The sequence below is a fragment of the Hippichthys cyanospilos genome, chromosome 3 (assembly GCF_059441005.1).
Source record: "Hippichthys cyanospilos isolate Australia breed blue-spotted pipefish chromosome 3, RoL_Hcya_1.0, whole genome shotgun sequence".
In the NCBI taxonomy this organism is placed as follows: Eukaryota; Metazoa; Chordata; class Actinopteri; order Syngnathiformes; family Syngnathidae; genus Hippichthys; species Hippichthys cyanospilos.
Window position 1 is genome coordinate 28509278 of NC_142371.1, and position 21930 is coordinate 28531207.

Sequence of the window (21930 nt, forward strand, 5' to 3'; positions counted from 1 at the left end):
CAGGTAACATCAAAAGTCCATAGATGATCAACCAGTTTTACTTTTATTTGTTAATACATTATATATCTACAAAATATAGCTTGTGCAAAACTATAAATATGATAGTAATGTGCGGCTTTAGACAACAATCTACACACAAATCGCATTGCATGCAGGAATATAATTGCCCTACAGATTTACATAGGCTCCAATGAAATTCCACCTGACGATTTGGACTCAAACCGACTGTGATGCTAAAGCAGCAGACTTTAACAAATACTATTTTTTTGTCTCAGAACTCAATGAACGCAGGACATTTTATTGTGTTTCCAAATCCGGAAAAAACACCTCCATGAAACTGTTAAAACACAGGCATACTGTACATCAGCGGGTAGTTACAATAGTATTTGAAGTACAATATACAATACGCACAAACACTTAGGCATATTCGGCTGCAGGGTGAAAATTCTGGATGAATCTAAACGCACTGTAACCTTTACGGGCAAACGCACATAAACATTAAACTCCACATTTGATTGGCTTCACATCAGGTGTTTGGGCCATTCAATAACAAACAACATACAATTCTGTGCCTTTCTGTGACTCTTCCAATCTGCAGCTCTTTTGTAAACTGCTTATGACACTAAAAACTTTGTGGCCACTTTCTTGTAGAATATCTTGGTCCAATGATGTCAACACCTGAACGATCATTCCAATTTTGATCAGCCATCAATTCCCGTTGCAAATTTTGCATCAGCTCCTTGTTAGAGAACGGCCGTTTAAAGATAATGTACTGAAGCATTGAAAGGTTGAATATGTCTGTTCAAACGTTGAGAAATGCTCGAATGAATTTCACGTGTAAAGGTTATAGTGTGCTGTAGGTTCCTCTTGAAATTTCACCTAAAAGCTTAATATCCCAAACTTCCTGGGAATAATATGGTTGGTTACTAGGCATGAAGAATAAGCCAAATCCAAATCAACAAATTGCAAAAGCTGCAATTTAGAAGGGTGGCAATTAGGGTTGGCAAGGTTTAAAAAAATGATAATAATAATAGTATATTCTTACAATTATTCACATATAATTGTTTCATGAAAAGTTCACATTCTTAAGTCACAGATGTTTGCATTATTGTTGAAATCTGATTAATCTGATTCATGATGCCACACGTTTGATTGCATTTTGGGAACTTGTAATGACTGCTTGAAAGACTGCAAGTCAAAGTGCTTAATAGATAAACAATTATCAATGAAGTAGCTAAATGTCAGGATCCAGGATTTTTTGCATAGGCCTAATCTATGAGACCAAAACATTTGCAGTAAGTATAATAAATCTATTAGTTTATTGTGATACAAATTTTATTCTATGTTTTGGTAGTTTAAAAAAGTACACTTCCGAGGACCTTGAAAAATGCATCATGAAATTGCAAGATTGAAGAAAAATATGCAATTAGATCATTTTTCTCTCATTCAGCCCTAGTTTTAACCACACCACTCCCCAAAAGTTTGAAATATCATTACATAATGATGTTGTCTTTACATTACAAGCTCTATTGAAAAGCACGTAGACACCAGCACCTCCAGTAAATTCTGGACTGGGAAAAAAATCTGTCTAAAAGGATCAAGTTGTTCTTCAACTCAAACTTTTCAGGTTTTATAGCATAAGAATATGTACAGTACAATTATATTTAAGGCCACCCTATAAACCCACGACTAATAGTTCTAAGGACAACTTTTAAGTGCAATGTATTTCTGAAGTGTAACTCCAAATACTGTAGCGACAGAAAAACTGTCACATCCTTGTTGATCAAGTACGCAAAAGTGTGTGCTTTTTCACCACCACCAGGTCCCTTCCGTTCTCAGCGTCGCCTCCTGCGCCTGTGATCGAAAGCTCTTCCTCGCCGCGGTTTCTGCGCGCACCCGTTCACACCTGCGGGTGGTTGCGAGGGAAAAGTGGCTTGTAGGTCAGGCGAGGACGGCGAAGGAACCAAGGTTCCGGCCGAAGGACTGTCTGAATGTTGAGTGAGCTGAAGCTGATGTAGTTTGTGTTGTTGCTGTTGTACCATGTGCTGCGGTACGTCGTTTTGTTGCTGTAGCTGCTGTTCAATGTGTTGCTGCTGCTGCAGCGGCGCCTGCGGGTATTGCGTTTGGTGCACACGTTGCTGTTGCTGCTGTTGCGCCTCCAGCACTCCCAGCAGCCTTTGCAGAAGAACATTGTTTTGCTGGAGACTGAGGGCCAACGCCTCTTGCGACGCTACCAGCGTTCTCATGTCCTGCCTGAAGCAGTCTGCGAATTCCCGCAAGCTCTTGTCCACGCGATTCCCCAGTTGGATCGCCGCCTCTCCCAACCCTCGCAGCTCATCTTCGAGCCAGGAGCCACGCGGCGGAGCTTCCAGCGGACCCGGATGCGCTCCGAGCGACGGCTGGGGACTGCCGGGCTCCGGGCTGCCGTTGAGGAAAGGGGCGCTGTACAAGGGCGAGGGAGGCAGCCATCGCTCCGAGGCCGGAGGGGCGCCGATGCCCAGACCTAACCCCAGGCCCAGTTTGTCTTCCATGCTGTTGTCTTCGTCTTCGCAGTCGGGAACCCCGACATCTCTCTCGTGCTCCGGATTGTCGTCGTCCTTGTCTAAAGCGTCTTTCTCAGAGCCCTCCCCTCCAAATCCTGAAAGCAGGAAAATCAAAGAGGTGCTCTAAGCAAGTGGTGGTTATGAAATACAGAGAAGGGGTAGGAATAACAAAGTCTAGACTTCTTCCCACTCGATTTTGAGGTCAGAAACTCTTTGTCAGGAGCGGTTCGCTTTTTATTTATTTTGTTTTTTTTTTAAATTTTTTTCAAAAATTATTCTGATATTGTTTTCTAGTTTTTCTTCTCATCTTAAAAAAATCCACATTCATCAATTTATTCAAGTGAGGTCTGCCCCGTGGGTCCTACTTTATGAATAGTGTGAACAGTAGGCTTTGTACTCAGAGACCACACTTCATAAGTTGTTTTTCAATAGATGGCCACTGAAGGTCACTGAAGTAAAAAAGAAAGAAAAAAATCAAGCAACCATATCTGAAAAGACAAATGATTTTAAAAATCAGATAACTACCTTATTATTGGAGGGGAAATATTACACTGTCCACCCCCCACCCCCACACACATTTCTGAGTAATTTTGCCTAATATAAAGACGTACATTTCTTTGAATTGGTTCTAATCAATCAACTTAATTGACGAAAAAGGATATTTGAGTTATTTAGCTATAAAAAACATGTTTTCTAATTACTTCAATAGCTTCATAATTTCCATGTAGGCCTACAATTAATACGTTTAAAAAAAAACATTTTGCCACTTACTATCAACTGAGGATGACATCGTCGTTGCTCAGTGCCAGCAACAAATTACAGTTCACCTGTTTTCTGAGTTTGATCATGTGCTGCGTGCAAGCTGAGCCATGACTTGTCATTAAACGAGCACCTAATTTCATTTTCAATCAACAAGTGACAATATGCATTTTAAAGGTATTATTTGTACAGGGAAAATAATAAAGTTATCAAATTGACAAACTATATATTATTTTCTGCAGGGAAATAGCAAAATAAGTAAATGTGACCCTAGTCAGGATAAGCGGTTTGGAAAATGAATCTATGTGCTTGACAGTTTACAAAATGAACTTAGAATATTTGTGTATAGACGTCAGCTGTTTAAACATTTGTATTTTGCTGATATAGTCTACTTTTCCAAGTGTCCAATGTGACTTTGAGCAAGGTACTCTTCCTTCAGTTGTCATTGTAAAGTGCTTTGAGAGGCTTATAGTTGGAAAACTGTTAAAAGAGTGATGCATCAATTACCAATTAGATATGAAAAGGGTCCCTGCAATAACAATTTCCGTTGTTCATGATACTGGATAAAAATGAAAGAATATTGTATGGACATGCTTGAAAAAACAAATAAAGCCACCATTTAAGAGAAAACGAGGTCATTTTTAGATTCAGCGACATCAAACTCCTTTAAAATGGAACAGGGCAAGTGTTTACCTGTGTCTGACTCAGGAAAGCATGTGAAAGTGGGCTTCGGTCGGGAGCTTTGCTTTTGCTTGCCGTGTTGAAGTCTGGGACTGGATTGAGAAGATTGTCCAAGCATCGAAGTTCTGCTAGAGGGTAGAGACCAGCTTCGGTGGCGGGCGTCCGCCAGCCGGCCGCCGTTGCGTCTCTTGAGGTCATCCCAACGCTTTTTGACCTCCCGAAGCGTACGCGGAACCCTGGACACGGCGTTGACCCTCTCGAGGATTCCCGCCCATATGCGCTCCCTCTCGCGCCGCCGGAGCCTCCCCGCCGGGCCGAACAGCTCTCCTTCACACCGCGTTACCTCGGACACTAACACCTCCAGCTCCGCACCGCTGAAGCGACTTTTTCTTTTGCCTGCGCCATTGGCAGCCAGTGCAGCTGACATAGCTCTGTCTGTGGGGGGAAATATTCAAGGATGGATGCTTCATTAATTCACTATTGAACTGTCGTGATCAAACATCTGTAAATTGATTATTCTGTCAATTATCCGTTTGATTAATCAGATACATTGTCAAACCAGATTTTTCCACGATTACTGCTTAGTAACCAATCAATGGTGTTTACTTGGTATTGTTTAGTGAATAAAAATAACGACTAAACAGCATTTAAGGAACATCATAAGTTTAACAATGACTTATAAATAATTTCTTGATTCTGAAAATTGTTGTCGATTTCATTGGATAATTGATCACTTGTTGATTAACTTTGTACCAAAAACATAGTAATATGTCCTAAGACTACTGCGTTTCATTCCAACAACGTGATTCCACGTTTTTTTTTTTTTTTTTTTTTTTTTTTGGGGGGGGGGACTCTCTGGTATCTGATGTAGCGGGAGCTTCAAGTCATTTAATGCAATACAAAAAAAAGAGCAGCCACTGGGTGGCAGAAGTGTATGTGAGCAAAGCTCGGCAACAATCATGACAGGAAGAATTAGCAGGAATAGGAACGTGAAGGCTTGTTAAAGGAGAGTGAAGATAGAACAACTATGAGAAGAAAAGGAGTGAAAAATGTGAGATTACTTTGTTCAGACTAGTTATATATATATATATTTTTTTTTTTTTTTTTTTTTTTAAAGATCACGGATCACACCAGAAAATACTGTCTGAGCCCAATACAGTCTACTGAGCCCAATACCAAAATCAACAGATAAAGGAGCTACCTTGAGTTATGAATCCTATGAAACAGTTACAAATTGAGGGGGAAAATGCATACATTTAATTTAAATGAAATATTAATGTTTTCCCTACACAATGGACTAGTTGTACCTCAATTAGTCCATTGTGGTAGAAAAAAAAAGTTTAAAAAATGCCATCACGGCTTACTTTGTTCGATGGACAATAGGTCATCTGAAGACATGCTGGGCGCCATGAGTTTGGGGTGCACCACTACTACGTTGAAGGGCAACCCCCCGCGCGGTCCATTGCTCTGGTCACAGCTGCCCTCCGAGTCGTCGTCATCCCTGGGGAAGCCGTTGTCAGAAGCCCCCCCTGCAGAATGTCCCTCGGGAGACTCCACTTTGATGTGCATGGGAGATTGCTCATACAGCAGTCCCCCGTCCTCGCAGTACTCCGTCATGGGTTGGGGGCCAGTTTTAGCGTAGAACTGACTGGGCGGTCAATTCTGGTGCTGACGAGCGGAGCCCCATTAACACCGGATCAGGCTATCGCTGCAGATACTAAGACATGGTAAACTCACTGGACTGTAAGCGGTGGAGGGTCAAGGCTAATTAGCAATCATTTTCACAACCTAAATTATAATACTTGATCAATGCTATTCATATTGATTCTTTAGTGAATTGACATTTCATAGTGTTTCTTTTGGTTGCACTGCTCCTAATAGTAAAGACGAAGATTTTTATTTTATTTTTTTTGTCCATTCAGATTTCAGCTTCTATGTTCTGCCACGCTAACATACCCAGGTCCTTCAGAATCAGTCGTGACGGTTCATGTTACTTAAAACTATATTAGCAACATGACTGCGTTTTCAACAAAGCAGATTTCAAAATTATCCACACGGGCCATTTTTCTGCCCTCGGATTGGTTGGTTGGCCAGGGCAAACAAAGTTCTATTTGCAAAATTACAAGTGTCATGATCTGCACACCTTAAAACATAATAATCAGCATCCATGGTAAGGCTGTAATTAATTTAAATGCTGTACATTTTTGTCTTCTTTTTTTTTGTCTTGATGGCATACGATGTACACATGTATGCTGTTATATTGTGTTGTGTTATACTATTGTAATGTGTATTTACATAGTGCTGATGGATTCTATTATGGCGACATGACAGTTGTGGTATTCAGCGGTGGAACAACTTGCAATTGAATGCATTAGTACCAAATGCAGCATCTACCTCAGGTGGTGTGCCACCAAAACAGTTGTGTTATTTCAAGAAACTCCTACATTGTATCCGTCATTGTAGAAACAGAACAGAGTTTAAAGCACTACTAATTTCCCAATGAAAACTAAATACATTATTCAAGTTTATGATATCGTATTTAGAAAAATGTTCAAATACCAAGCAATGGGATTCAATCGGAAATTCTTGGGAGCTTATTTGATACTTGCAATTGTATATACGGCATTATTTATTACACTCGCAGAAATGTGGTTCCTTAAAATATGGCCAATGCATCAACACAGTACAAAAATAAACAATAATAAAGCACACAAAATACATTGAGATTGTACAAAAGATTGTACGTTCGTTTTAGGATTATATTCTTACTCCGACCAGCCAATATAAAGGACCTAGAACCTATTTTGTAACCTCCGTGCGTTAGTACAATGTATTTACATAAGCAAGTGTCGTGTTCATCTGACCGCCCAGCTGTTTTGACAGAGAGGCATCATCCCAGCCTGAGGGTCCCCTCCGACGCTAAAAAAACAACAAACAGACGTGACACGCTTAACAAACGTACCACCAACACAAACAATCTTATAATATCCCGCGTTATTGATGTTTGCGCTCCATCGCATTGATGCTCAGTTCGAACCACACCACGATCCGAACGGTTGCGCACTGGCCAGTCGTTGACAAGAGCCAGGAAGAAGCTAGCCACTAGCTAACAAGCGTTTCGCAAAAGGCGCGGGTTAAACCGTGTCACAAAGTACCATCCATATATCTTTCTTATATAAAATATTAAAAGTAGTGTTATTCCTACCTCATGACAACGACGCGCGGAGGAGAGAAGGGGGAAGCACAACACAATCGGCGTAGTTGTTGTTAGCACGGCGGCGGATACACAAACCAGGAACGGTCGCACTTTGTTGACGTCATTGGCAGCGCGCCAATCACGGTTAGGTCATTTACTGGGGCGTAAAAACATAGATTAGAGCTCTGATAAATTAAAAAGTACTTGGGTACAAGTAGAAATACTGCTTTAGGTCTTTAACTGTACTAAAAGTACATGGTATAATGTCTGTTTACCTACCAAATAGGTACATTATTTGTTTTCTACTCAGCACATTACACAATCTGTAATTTTGCAAAAAGTTATCAGGGACATAAGAATAAATAGCCCCAGTATGTAATAAAGAACTTTATTGTATTTAAGGAAATTATGTATAGGTAAAAATATCTTTGATTTCCAAGACTTGTTTGAATTTATGTACTTATAAACCACGAGCCTTGATGAAAGATAAAATGTATATGAAACTTTGTTTAGGTAGTAAGTGATTTCTCTTAATTACTGTTTATTTTCTTTCCAATTTTTCATTAATTCACTATATTTAATCTAACTCATTCAAATTGACCACTATCACTGAACTGGGCTGGCAGTGAATAATTATTCCACCTGTCACTCTACGCTGCTGGCATGTTCAAAATCAGAAATGCATTGTTTGTAGTGAGTAAATAAATTTCACATTTGACTTACTCACCTTTCCTGGGAATTGACAGCCAAATCTGTAAAAGATTTACTGAGTGTGAATGAGTTAAATGTAATTTTTGTTCAAACATAAAGTTGGGAATGAATGTTCAAACCTATCAGGTTGGTTCTATATTCTTTTTTTCAGTGTTCAATGCAATTTACATCTGCATCCATTTAGAACAGACCCTTGGAAAAGAGTTTAGAGCATGCTGGTGCACTTCCCAGGTGGGATAATGTTTAATCATTTTGCACAGCACATGGGAAAGTCCTTGAGCAGGTCTCAGATAAAGATTTGACAGTGTAGACAGTTTATAAGTATAAAAACCCCACAATCCTGTTCCTCCACTGTGTTGGTCCACTGGCTTCTGAACACAGTCATGAAGTACTTCATCATCCTTGCCTTGTGCGCTGCAGCTTGTGAGTATTCGCTAAGCTTCTGTGGACATTTTTATTTTTCCTACGGGATAAAAATGTTTCGCTTGCATTCCAGTTGCTGCTCCCATCGACGATGAGGACGACAAGATCGTTGGAGGATACGAGTGCAGAAAGAACTCTGTCCCCTACCAGGTCTCTCTGAACGCTGGCTACCACTTCTGCGGCGGTTCCCTGATCTCCAGCACCTGGGTGGTGTCTGCTGCTCACTGCTACAAGTCGTAAGTGAACATAGCTGACATCGTACTTCTGCATGTCCCTTCACGGCCATCCCAGTCACAAGGAATCTTTGACATCTATAGTCGTCCGTGGCAGTGAACGAACGCCGCGTTATTCTGTGCAGCCGCATCCAGGTGCGTCTTGGTGAGCACAACATCGCCGTCAATGAGGGCACGGAGCAGTTCATCAACTCCGCTAGAGTCATCAAACACCCCAGATACAGCAGTCGCAACCTGGACAACGACATCATGCTGATCAAGCTGAGCAAGCCCGCCACCCTCAACAGCTACGTGCGCACCGTGGCCATACCCTCCAGCTGCGCCGGCGCAGGCACTCGCTGTCTGGTCTCCGGATGGGGCAACATGAGCGGCTCCGGAAGTCAGTAAAAACCTACGTTGCTCAACCACTTGTCCATGTATTAAGCCTCAGGTGTTCTCTCCTTGTCTTCAGACAACTACCCTGATCGCCTGAGGTGCCTGGATGCCCCCATCCTGAGCGACAGCAGCTGCAGGAACTCCTACCCTGGACAGATCACCTCCAACATGTTCTGTGCTGGATTCCTTGAGGGAGGCAAAGACTCCTGCCAGGTACGGGAAAAGAAACATTGGATTTTCAATTCAACATATCGAGCCTTTGTATGTTTATGTGTTGTATGTTGTACCTATGCAGGGAGACTCCGGTGGCCCTGTGGTGTGTAACGGCTACCTTCAGGGTGTCGTGTCCTGGGGTTACGGCTGCGCTCAGAGGAACAAGCCTGGTGTCTACGCCAAGGTCTGCAACTACAACTCCTGGATTCGCACCACCATGGCCAACTACTAAAGTGTTGAACTTTGTTGTCGCTATACCATCGCTCCTTGTGTTAAATACAGTATATAGTACAACAATACTGCATATGTAAAGCTGCTTATGCAATAAACACTTCCTATAATGACTTGAAATTGCAATATTTTTCAAAGTGACCCTGCGTTGCCATTTAACGTGCTCAGATGAGCAAAGGCAAGTATAAATTCTGCACACAAAAAAAGGTGAAACCAGCTTTTGCGGCAGGAAACAGGATGGTAAAGTAACATTTTCAGGCATATCCCATACCGAGGATGTACACATGAAGTAATCTATTGCTGAATGCATTATTAACTAATTACTAACTAATACTCATTGGCAGCGATAGACACCAAGTCAATATGTTAACTCAGTTCAAATGGACCTTTGACGTCTATAGTTGTCAGAGGTAATGAATGAGAACACAATCATTTGTCAAGGCTTTCAGAGCCCATCCATCAGGTTACACGAAGAGAAAAAAGATGAGCGCATGAAATGTAAAGAAAATGTTTGTGTTCATTAAAAATTACACATGATAATAAATATTCAAGCATTAAAAAGTAGGAGGTAACTTATGAAGAAAATAAAGAAAATATTAGGAGCAAAGTTGTTTGATTAAATGAGCAAATTGTAGGCTTATGGAAAAATATATAATTGAAAGATTAAAAAAGAATTCAAAAAACCTCAATACATTACAAAACTGCTGGCCTCCAAGTAAAACACCTTGTGTAAATCGCATTACCAGAGTTGAGTATAGTTTGAGGATTTCACTCGAAATGCGTTTCACCTTGGATAGTCTTGTTATAAAGATACCATCCATCGTAACAGCTTATCCTCAAGGACCGTAGGCATGCTGGAACGTATTCCAGCTGACTTCGGGCAGTAGGCTAGGCACAGCCTGCACTGGTTGCCAGCCAATTCCGAGGCACATAAAGGACTAACTACCATACAAACACGTCTAATGGCAATTTTGAGTGTCCGATATAGCTTGCATGCATGCTTCTGGAATGTGAGAGGAAACCGCAGAACCTGGAGAAAACCTACACAAGCACAGGGAGAACGTGCTAACGCCACACAGGAAAGCCAGAGCTAGGAATCAAACCCGTGCCCCCGGTACTGAGGCAAATGCTCTAACCAGGCGTCCACTGTTCTGTCTGAACAATTACAAAACTATAACTCCATATTTCCACAACATTTCTTTTAAGGCATAAAACATTTATTTTAAACACAAAGTTATAAAGCCTCAGCATAAGGTTTCACCTGAATTTAATACCAAAATTCAAGGGTGAGAATTTTGGAAAAACAAACAAATAAACAAACGATTAAATAATATGCACGCTGTCTAAATCTGCTAATGTTTTGCTTGAGCAGGACTAAAAAGTTACATAGTTCAAATATAATTGAGAATCTATGATACAATCCCAAACAAATGGGAAATAAACTTTTGACAGCTATTTTGTTTTAAAGAGCTACTGTATATGGCAGTTTTGACTGTTGGAGCAGTGAAGTAAAAATTCGACTTCCAAGACCAAGAAATGTAACTTGTAAAGTTCTAAACCAGTTTATTTCTGAAAACATGGATTAGTGCCAAGAACTGGTCCAATTTCATGTTCATATGATGACTCCAAAATACTTTGAAGAGTACCTCATGTTGCGGAGTAGGAAGGACAAAAAAAGATGCCCTATTTTTCTCACAAACTACTGCTTCTGCCTTTTTTTTAAATATTTTTTACAACTAACTGACAATGCCAGGTGAAGTCAACATGGGCAGTTTAACAGATTAACTGCGATCAATCAATTAGTCAAAATTAATGCATTTTTTAAATAATAATTTTTATTTTTTAATCAGACTTTGCTTTCTGTATGCTGATTAGATGTCATTTTCAAATCTAAAGATTTTAGCCAGCACTTGAGGTTTGTCTCAAATATGGCAGAAGGTAAAATGGTTACGACTGCACTGCATCTCTAAAAAAAAAAAAAAGACTGAAGCCACTTTTTTGTTGTGAATCAATCTTTTGATCTGCCACATTACCGCAATGTATCTTAAAAAAAAAAAAAAAAAAAAAACTGGTCGAGTGTTTTGCAAAGGTTTTATTTAGATGAGATCAAAAAGAGATTTTTTTTAGCTCAATGAATTACGCAATCTTTTGTTTATTTCTTGACTGCAATAATTCAAACAGTCAAAATTATTAAATACTGCAAGTTTTACTTTTGAGAATCAGATCAGTCAAGTTAAATATCCAAAACTAGTTAGAGATACTGTAATAAGACTCAAGAGAACTCACAAGTGAACATCATTAAATAGACTACTATGTTTTATAGTGTATACTAATGTCCCAAAACAGTTTGTATTCACACTATATCAAACTTATTTTTACCTTAAATTAATATCAAACTGATTATGAAATAATTGCTGGTACAGATGAAAAACTCACACCAGATAAGATCTTCAAGATGCATCTTACTGTACAGCCAAACATGTTGTTTTTATCTTACATTTCACTTAAAGAATATTAGTTTCACTCATAAAGAAATAATTTTTCTAAAGTTAATGAAGTGCAGCTTCTCATTCGGTAAAGTTACGTTCCGTATGCTGGCATTATAGTTCGACCGATGCTCACATTATCAATAATTTGGCTGTTGCTTGCCAGGTGTGCGTTCACACACGTCGAGATGATAAGGGAATGGAAAAATGAAGCACGTGTGAGATAGAAGCCTGGCACTTTGCTTTAAAAGCCCCTGGAGCTGAAAAGACACTGAGGTTCAACCAGGACTCACGATGAAGGCTTTCATTCTTCTGGCTCTGTTCGCAGTGGCTTGTAAGTTTCCACCTTGGATATCAATATTATATCACTGATTCATTTGTAAAAGGGTCACCCGTACATAACATAATTTTTTTAACAGATGCCGCTCCCATCGACGATGAGGACGACAAGATCGTTGGAGGATACGAGTGCAGAAAGAACTCTGTCCCCTACCAGGTCTCTCTGAACGCTGGCTACCACTTCTGCGGCGGTTCCCTGATCTCCAGCACCTGGGTGGTGTCTGCTGCTCACTGCTACAAGTCGTACGTGAACATAGCTGACATCGTACTTCTGCATGTCCCGTCACGGCCATCCCAGTCACAAGGAATCTTTGACATCTATAGTCGTCCGTGGCAGTGAACGAACGCCGCGTTATTCTGTGCAGCCGCATCCAGGTGCGTCTTGGTGAGCACAACATCGCCGTCAATGAGGGCACGGAGCAGTTCATCAACTCCGCAAGAGTCATCAAACACCCCAGATACAGCAGTCGCAACCTGGACAACGACATCATGCTGATCAAGCTGAGCAAGCCCGCCACCCTCAACAGCTACGTGCGCACCGTGGCCATTCCCTCCAGCTGCGCCGGCGCAGGCACTCGCTGTCTGGTCTCCGGATGGGGCAACATGAGCGGCTCCGGAAGTCAGTAAAAACCTACATTGCTCAACCACTTGTCCATGTATTAAGCCTCAGGTGTCCTCTCCTTGTCTTCAGACAACTACCCTGATCGCCTGAGGTGCCTGGATGCCCCCATCCTGAGCGACAGCAGCTGCAGGAACTCCTACCCTGGACAGATCACCTCCAACATGTTCTGTGCTGGATTCCTTGAGGGAGGCAAAGACTCCTGCCAGGTACGGGAAAAGAAATATGGAATTTTCAATTGAACATATCGAGCCTTTTCATGTTTATATGTTGTATGTTGTACCTATGCAGGGAGACTCCGGTGGCCCTGTGGTGTGTAACGGCTACCTTCAGGGTGTCGTGTCCTGGGGTTACGGCTGCGCTGAGAGGAACAAGCCTGGTGTCTACGCCAAGGTCTGCAACTACAACTCTTGGATTCGCACCACCATGGCCAACTACTAAAGATGTTTCTTGTTGGAACGGTCATTCCATAAATCATTTCATGTACAGTAACCTGTTTCAAGAAAATAAAGTGTAAAGGAAAAAGCGATACTCCAGAATTATTTGACATGAAACATATTTGAAAGTCAATGAAACAATATTTTCTATGCGGCCTTATTTGCCTTGTGGAATATGAAAAAAATAGCAAATATTCCGTTGTTGAATGGAATTGTTGTATCTCCAAAACCATCCGTTTTCAAGACCCCAAAAATGGCATCTTTGTTCCAACATTAGCATTGCATTGTAAAGGGGCAGAGCCATTTTCAAATTTTTATATTGGTCAATAACTGAAAACATTGAAAAAAAATTCACCCACATAATTACACCAAGTGGTATAAATATGAGTAAAAGTCGCCAAAATGTGATTTCTGAGGATTTGACCTGACAACAGCGAAATCCAACCATTTTTTTTATCCGAAATTTTTTGCCACTTGCTGTCAAATTAAAATGACACAACGGTTGCCCAGGCAACAACACATTATGGCTCGCTCGTTTTCTAAGAATTGGTCAAGTGAACTATACAAGCTGAGCCATGAAACAAGGTGGATTTTGCTGCTTAATTCAAATTTAACAATGCAAAAATAATTAGATGGCTGTTTAAAATAGTGGGGACACCTAGAACATATTGTGACAATTTTTTGTCTTAACTTTCCTTTTAAAGTCACTGAAACTAGTTGACATGCTCATTAGCCTTTCTAGTCAACTATTACAAAAGATGCTTTAGCAACAAGGAGACATCTCCATGAATACTGAAACCGTAAACCTGCACCTTTATGTAGGTATGTTCAAAATGTTCATCAAATCTACCAAAAAATAGTCAGTGGCAGTATGTAAAAACAACATTTATTGATGACAAACGAGAGCATTACCGAAATACAACAGAGTAAAGGTGAGAAATAGTCAAGGAGTCACTTAAGTCAAAATTCAGTCTCAGAGCTGTTTGCTGACTGAAGTCAGTCAAAAACGAGGACTCTAATATTTTCCATCATTGTACCAAGATAGTCTGTATACCCGAGAAGATTTACATTTTTAACAGTATTTGTTGGACCAAACACCTGCTGCTGGTCATCAACGAAATTAAGGGTTTTCAGAGCTTGAAAGATCAATAAAAAAAATGCATGTTCAAAAAAATACACAATTCAGCATGAGCTGACAAACGTTAGTGATTTTTAATGGAAAAATTTGACAATTACTATGAAAAATGTCTCGTTTCAAGGGTGCATTATCTTGGAACACCATAAATCAAAATACAGTATATACAACCCCAATTCCAATAAAGTTGGGTCATTGGTGAAAAATGAAAACAAAAGCAGAGTACAATGACTTGCAAATTATCTTCAACATATATTCAACTGAATGGTCTACAAGGGGCAAGATATTTAATGTGAAAAATAATAACTATATTTTATTATGCAAAGACCATACAAATCGTTGCCAGCGCAATGTTCAAAAGCCAGAATCTGTGATAATACGAGGGTGTGTTATTCCCCATTGTACAAGCGGCTTACACATGTTTAGTAATGGCACCAGCAATGCTGAAAGGTGCATCGAGGTTTTGGAGAACATGCCCCGGTCTAAAAATTCATTGGAACCTGTTGCAGGAATCAAATGCAAAACAAGAGAATAGTTGCAAAAAACAAAATAGTTTATCAGTTTAAGCATGAAATATCTTGTCTTTATGTTGTGTACAATGAAACACGCCCGGTAGGTCGAAGAAATTTTGCAATTCTTTTTTGTTGTTGTTTTTATTTACATATTACACAATGCCCTAGTTTCACTTGAATCGGGGTTGTACATGTATGTACTGTACTGCAAAAATGATTTCTCGTTCTAGAATACAACGTGGTGTGGATATGCACATTGCGGCACACTGGATTATACTTCATCTCGCGCATGTTGCAAATAATGATGATAAAGGTCTGAAAGAGCCGTATATTCATTACCGCACATAGCACAGGCAAGGTCTTGTGAAGACCCTTTATTTGAGGATGAATATCTGTTAGTAGTTCTCAAAGGCGCTTTTTGCTTGTCCAACACATTTCTATCTTTTCGGGGGCTACTCGGCGATTTCTTGTGAACAGCTGTCTTTCCGGAACTTTGGGCAATCCTAACCAACCCCAAATCCTGCTTTTGGTGAGGTGAAGTCATAGTCGGAGTAGAGGAGTCCTTGGGATTCAAGTTTTGGTTACCCGGAAGAGCGGTGGGTCTTGGGCTGCCGTTTCCCGATTCGTAACACAATGTTACTGATTGGGGAGTTGAAGTAGGATTTAACATGCTAGTAGACTGTGTAGAATGATCATTTAAGGACCGATCCATAACGGGGGCCAGGCGTGTGACCTGTGCTGAGAAATGGCAAACCTGGTGACTGAATAACAAATCGAGAGTCTTAAAACGACTTTTGCAGTGATCGCAATTATAAGGCAGGAAGACGGTCTTGGGCTTTGACTGGATCCAACGGAAGCCCGGGTGCTCGCTCATATGCTTTTTGTACGATTCAACAAAACGGAATCCTTTCCCGCATATGGCGCATGAGAAGCGGCCTCGACGTTGCCGGTGTACTCTTTGATGACGCCACAGTTTGGTCCAGTTTTGAAGAGTCTTGCCGCAACAGGAGCAGGTGTAACTCTGATGTGGAGCGTGAGTGAGCATGTGGGCTCGGAGTCTGCCGATGTGCCTGAACAGACGACCGCAACTGGGGCAAAGGTAACTCCTGGGATCCGACCGGTTGTCCAGTTTGTTCAGTTTTGACACGAAATGCGAAAGAAGAGGAGTCTGCGGGACCGTCGGCTTCATCGAGTTCGACTTGTTGCGGTTTACTTTCGATGACGGTCTTTTGTGCGGTTGACACTTGCCGTCTCTGCGATGGCCGTTTAATTTCAGTTCAGATGACATTTTATGCGCCGTCACCGTGTACTCTACTATTGTCATTCTGTCTTCCTCCTTGACCCCGACACAGGAGCCGTTTTTTTCACTCTGGCACAAACTACGATGGGCATTAAACTCAGAGAGCACACCAAACAGTTTGTCGCAGTACAAACAGCGATATAGCTTTGTACCAATGTGATCCCTCATGTGCTTGTTGAACTCTTGCAGGTTGTCTAAAACGTTCTTGCAGATGTGGCACGTGTACGTCAGTGAAGGCTTTGCTACCGATTTGACGGGCTCCATTTGAAAGCTGCTTCCCGGGGGTCTGCACGTATGATTTTTTGCATTGCTATAATGACTGAAGGACTTTTTACAGCCTGTACAATTATAACGCTTCACTGACCAGTGTGTCAGCTCGTGCACGCGGAGAAAATAAGACTGGCCAAAGGCTTTGCCGCAGATATCGCATTTGAAAGGCTTCTCCCCTGTGTGGACGCGTTCGTGTCTTATGAGAGCGGACTGGTATCTGAAGGACTTCCCACAGTACTGGCACACTTTGCTTTCACTCTTTTCAGGGGTCAAATCTCTCTGAAGTGTTTCGACGGGGTGATCGGGGGGCAAAGATCCCTGAAGTCTCTCCACGGGACTATCGTCTTCACTTAAACTGAAAACTTCTTGGTCTGGCCCATTAGCGGGCATCGTCATGTGGTCAAAATATTTGTCTTCCGGGACTTGAATTTTGCAAGATAGACTGTCAACGGCTGAGGCATTCTTCACGTGTGCGTCAAGATGGAGATTTAAGTCTGATGTCTGGCTGAAAACTCTTTTGCATATCTTAAGATGGAGATTTAAGTTTGAGTTCTTGCTGAAGCCCCTTTTGCATTCCTTGCATTTAAAGGGTCGCTCTCCTGTGTGAATGCGTTGATGTATAATGTACTGAGACATAAATTTATATGTTCGGCTGCAGATACCACATTTCAGCAGGGTTTTAGACCCATTTTGGATGTAAATGACGTTTTGGGCAACTTCAGGAGTTACTTCGTCGCAGTCTCTTTGGTCCCCAGTTTCACTTTTTCTTTCATGAGGCACCAAAACTGTTATTCTCCTTCTCCTCTTGCGGCCTTTTCTTCGTCTTAAAACGGTTTGTTTGATGTACTGACATTCAGAACTGCTGGCCAATCTGTCATTCTGTTGAAAATCATTAGGAATTTTTGACTTTGATGAGGGTTCTAAAAGATCCAACGTTGCCTCTGTGTTTTCAACTTTGACAGCAGAAGGGGTCTCAACGGGTTCTTCAGGAGACTCTGCGGTATCATCGTCACTTGGCTTTGTCGCCTGAGGAGAGACAGCGTTGTTTGATTTGTCGCAATTGCTCTGACACCCTGACTCACTCAGGCGTTCATCATCACCGAGCTGCATTTTGGGTGAACTATTACAACACGAATGGTTTCGAAAGGTTTGTTGAGCTACTTGCTCAGAATTCTGAGGCAAGACACCTTTACTTCCTTCTGGTTGCTCGAGTTGTACAGACTGTTTCGCCAGACAACCTTTGTGGTCACTTGAAAGAGTCTGCAGCCGGTCACGGTGCCCGTGCTCGATTGTTTCTTCTACCACAGACCCAGGGGACGTGTCGCTTCTTTTTTCACAAACATTCACTTGTAGATGTTCACCATGCCTTTCCACTTGCTTGTCCCTGTCACATTCCATAGGCCTCAAGGACAGTTGTGCAGAGTTTTTGTCTGGAATTGTTTCCGGGTGCTGTCCATCCAAACTCTGCAGTTTGTCCATCTCTTCTAGATGGCGAGAGCCTACGTCACTGTTTTCCACAGACGCGGCTTCTTGACAACCGTCAATCTTGAGAACCTTAGCAGGGATTTGGTGATCAACTTGCGAGACAGAATGATTATTTGCACTACCTTTGGGTGTAGGAGAGACTGCAATTTCTTCAGGGGCAGCCATTACCTCAGAGTGACCGCTTTCCTCGTGTCCTGAGACCGGTCGTTCTTCCTGACTTCTCAGTTTTCGTGTGGAACTGGTAAGTTCATTAATCAAAAGAGCCTCACCGGCGAAATTGTGAAGAAATTCCATTTCCCTTCTCCTTACTCTTTTTTTCTTCGGCACCAAAAGTACGTCCTCCCTTTTCTGATCACGGTCAGTACAAGCTCCAGAGGTCTCATTATGAGGTAACTCAAATAAGGAATTTTTGACATGGTTAGGTGCCGACTCAGCATTGTCACTTTCACTGAAAGTTGGCACTTGGGTTTCAGTACCAATTTCTTCTTGTTCAAATTGGTCAGAAGTTGGATATATTTTGTCCTTGAGCTTGGAGGCTTTGAGTTTTCTAGTACGCCCACTTTTCCTTTGCCGCTTCACAGTTAGTCCGTGACTGTTTGTTGTCAAGTGGCACTCATTTGCTGGTGCCATTTCAGCCTTTGCATCCATCCCTAACTGTGAGGCAGCAGTAGGTTGCCAGGTGGTATCGACAGGTTCTTCAGATTTTAGAGTCTCTGATATGGGAGATGCAGAGAAAGGCTGACATAGGTTTGTCACTTTCGTGTCCTCCCCCCATTCAGAATCATGGTTTTCCTCACTACATTCTGAATCTCTAGGTGCCTGTAAAAGACAATGACACATCGTTACTTTGTTGTCATATTAGTATTTCATCAGACCCAAGCAATGAATAAAGGCATGCAATTAAAAAAAAACAAAGAGGGTCAGTAATAAAATGTAAATAGCCCTATTAACATTAAACGAGAACAACATGCATAGTCATCAATCACAACTTCCCTTTGGAACATACAGAATTTACTTTTCATTGCTGACTTTCATATAAACGTGTGGGATCATTTCCCACTCAATAAGCTCATCGTGGGTGCCCTGTCACTTACTAATAACAAGTCCAGAATGCAGTCCAGCTTTTCCCCCAAATCACTGGTAAAGGTAGCCTTAATCCAGCGTCGGTGGCAAGCAAAAATAGAATGATGTACAAATAGATGGAAAGACGGATGTGTAAGTTGTCCGTCAATTTAGTTACCTCTTTGCAGTCTGTTGGTGAATCAAAGGAACTGCAAGGATGTGATGTCACAGCAGTTAAATCAGAGACTGTATACTGGTCATTCCTCCTTCTACTGAAGGAAATTTTACTCCCCATTTCAGGACTCTGTAGAATAAACAAGGATTAGAAAGGTGTAACAAAAATGTATACAATAACTAATATTGACATTTTATCGATAAGGCAGGTAAGTACGTAAGGTACAGCGGAATTATGAAAATATTTCAGTCTCTTTTAAAATGAGTGATTTTTTCATCCCTGCGCTGCTCGGAAAACAACAGGGGATGACGATCTCAAATGTTAAATGATTTAAACCATAGGTGTTTGAACTCCAGTCCTCTAGGACTGGTGTCCTGCATGTTTTCATGTTTTCTGCATGTTTCTTCTCTCTCAAACACACCTGATTCAAATGATTAGGATCATTTTAAATCTCCCGCAGAGTTAAGTAATGAGCTAATCATTTGAAACAGCTGTGTTGAGGAGAGAAAGCTGTAAAACATGCAGAAGACCGGTCCTCAAGGACTGGGGTTCGACGCCTATGACTTAAAACATTTTGTTTCCAAATCCTTGTTGTGTGTTTGTGTGGAAAACACTAAAGTTTATTTAATCTTTTAGAATAAAGATCTATACATTTTTATTTTTATTCCACAAATACAACTCTAATCAGAATAATGTGTTTAGATTAGTGTGGGACTCTAGAACATCTAATTGCAAGGTCAATATTTGACTTTTAATTTTGCTTAAAGCAACATGCCTCAATTACAAATCACAATCATCCTTTAGCCGGTCAAGTCTTGAGTCAAATAACGGGATAGACCGATTGGCTAGTCTGATTATTGCAACAATATTTGGCATTTTTAAGCATCGCCGTCCAACACTTCTTCCCTAATGGATCATAATTAATTAAACATTTGGTGACACTGGCGATGCATCAGAGCGAGCATTTCAGTTTGAAATTTTGGACAACTTTACTTTGGAAAAGTTTGTCGACCTCAGCCTGGGGACTGGTGATTGAATAAAAAAAAATGTCTAATATCAAAGGAAAAAAATGCACATATAATATATTTGGCATTAAAACAATGTTTTGATTGTTTAAAAAAACATAACTGAAAATTAATTTCCACTCAAAATATTGGTTAGATAATATATAGTGGGTGTGCAATAAAAACTAAAGCTTATTGCTATAATTATGAAATGAATATATATTAAATGCAATTTTACAAATCGTAAGTGGATTTTTTTTTTTTTTTTTTTTGCAATCTTGTCATTTTCGTGCAAAATTAAAATTCTCAGTTCGGAATTACAAAAATAATTAATTCCTCAAATAGTTAACTGCACTACGTTAAGTTATGACAAATGTGCTATATTAGCAACGGCAATGCATCCATCATGCATCATCATCTTTAAAATATTAAGTAAAATATCAGGACAGCCTTCCTTGCATCAAAAACTTCATTTTTTTGCTTCCATCTTAAAAAAAAGGGAGCAAAGGCGTTCGCTCATTGTAGGCCAGGTTGCTAGCTCATTACCAACAACATTCACGTACGAGTGAATAGCAATCGCACACTGCCCAGGCCAAATGATGCTCTCAAAGACTTTGCTGTCAATATTGTTTGGTGAGGGTACATTTTATTAGAAAAATAGTCAAAGTGCTTGCCTGAGTGGGCGAGCCAACACTGGTCCCTTGTTGGCCATGCACTGACGGCTTGCTCAGCTAGCTAGCGCTGGTTAGCACAAAGCTAAAAGCAACTCAGCAGCGTTGTGGCTCCCTGGCGGTTTGATATACCTAAAACCACATTCTTTCGGATGACAATCAAAGTTTCTCATCTTTTAGCACATTTGAGCAATAATACAGCCACGTCGATGTGGCAACACTATCGGTCACGTCTTGCGCACGAAGCGGCCACTTCACGTGCGGTTGGAATTTTGGAAATGACCTGCAGTATATGTCGTAGCGTAAACGGAAAAGAGGGAATGAAACAAGCCACTTCAACCGAATATTGTGCCGCTTTGACTTTGAAAACCAACTCAAATGCACCTGCGAGCGTATTTCCTTTCGTAAGACGGCAGGGTGGGAGGTTTCACTTCTGACTAATCTACGAAGACAACTTAAAGACATCATTTTAATTGTAGTCAAAAGTGAGTTGTGAATGATAAGGTTTCCCAAATTTCAGTAAGAATATAAAATGGCGTGACTGTGTTGGTTATCGCTAGCTTGTGTTCATGGCGAAGCTTGAAGTCGTAAAATTAGAACGTTTACGAAACCCTAAACTAAGTCTTTTCCTCGCCTTGCTGCACGTGTGACAATTGTATCTCCAATTGATCCGCACCACAAAATATACAACAGAGAAAAATGTAATTTTCCCCGAAAGAAAAAATAAATAATGCAAGTTTACCGCTGTTACCCAACGACGACCTCTCCTGGACAAATGCGAGAAAACCAGGGGTGGTTTTGGATGGGAGGTGAACAAAAGTTTAGGTGGAAAAGAGATTGAGCGTTTATTTAAAATCACTGGCCTCCATCTTAACGGCCACACGAGTACACTTCATCCTCACTCGTTCGACTCGACAAATGTCTTACGGGCGAGGACAAAGTGCATGGCGCGCAAGCTGTGCAAAATTGCAATTTCATTTGTATTTATTCACTCTCAAAATGACTTCCTCCCATATACGGGGTACCAGCAAAGGTTGGAAAGGTCCTTTAGTTCATTAAGTCATTGTTTA

The 21930-nt window shown here is 41.0% G+C and overlaps 4 protein-coding genes across 4 annotated transcripts; 2 read left to right on the forward strand and 2 right to left on the reverse strand.

The window, feature by feature from the left end:
• Positions 1–22: 22 nt before the first annotated feature.
• LOC148426696 (uncharacterized) lies at positions 23–7345 on the reverse strand. Its single transcript, XM_088409451.1, has 5 exons — positions 7189–7345; positions 6822–6902; positions 5348–5700; positions 3996–4418; positions 23–2638 (listed from the first exon to the last, which is right to left on the reverse strand). Exons 3-5 carry the CDS (start codon positions 5598–5600, stop codon positions 1836–1838), a joined length of 1479 nt encoding a protein of 492 aa, XP_088265577.1. The 5' UTR covers positions 5601–5700; positions 6822–6902; positions 7189–7345; the 3' UTR covers positions 23–1835.
• Positions 7346–8149: 804 nt separating this feature from the next.
• On the forward strand, positions 8150–9478 carry LOC148426697 (trypsin-3-like). The gene is made up of 5 exons (XM_088409452.1): positions 8150–8313; positions 8387–8549; positions 8672–8925; positions 8998–9134; positions 9217–9478. Exons 1-5 carry the CDS (start codon positions 8274–8276, stop codon positions 9364–9366), a joined length of 744 nt encoding a protein of 247 aa, XP_088265578.1. The 5' UTR covers positions 8150–8273; the 3' UTR covers positions 9367–9478.
• Positions 9479–12083: 2605 nt separating this feature from the next.
• LOC148426698 (trypsin-3-like) lies at positions 12084–13338 on the forward strand. Its single transcript, XM_088409891.1, has 5 exons — positions 12084–12185; positions 12271–12433; positions 12556–12809; positions 12882–13018; positions 13101–13338. The coding sequence occupies exons 1-5, from the start codon at positions 12146–12148 to the stop codon at positions 13248–13250; spliced, it is 744 nt and encodes a 247-aa protein (XP_088266017.1). The 5' UTR covers positions 12084–12145; the 3' UTR covers positions 13251–13338.
• Positions 13339–14113: 775 nt separating this feature from the next.
• LOC148426699 (uncharacterized) lies at positions 14114–21133 on the reverse strand. The gene is made up of 3 exons (XM_088412143.1): positions 20864–21133; positions 19189–19314; positions 14114–18767 (listed from the first exon to the last, which is right to left on the reverse strand). The coding sequence occupies exons 2-3, from the start codon at positions 19303–19305 to the stop codon at positions 15165–15167; spliced, it is 3720 nt and encodes a 1239-aa protein (XP_088268269.1). The 5' UTR covers positions 19306–19314; positions 20864–21133; the 3' UTR covers positions 14114–15164.
• Positions 21134–21930: the final 797 nt, after the last annotated feature.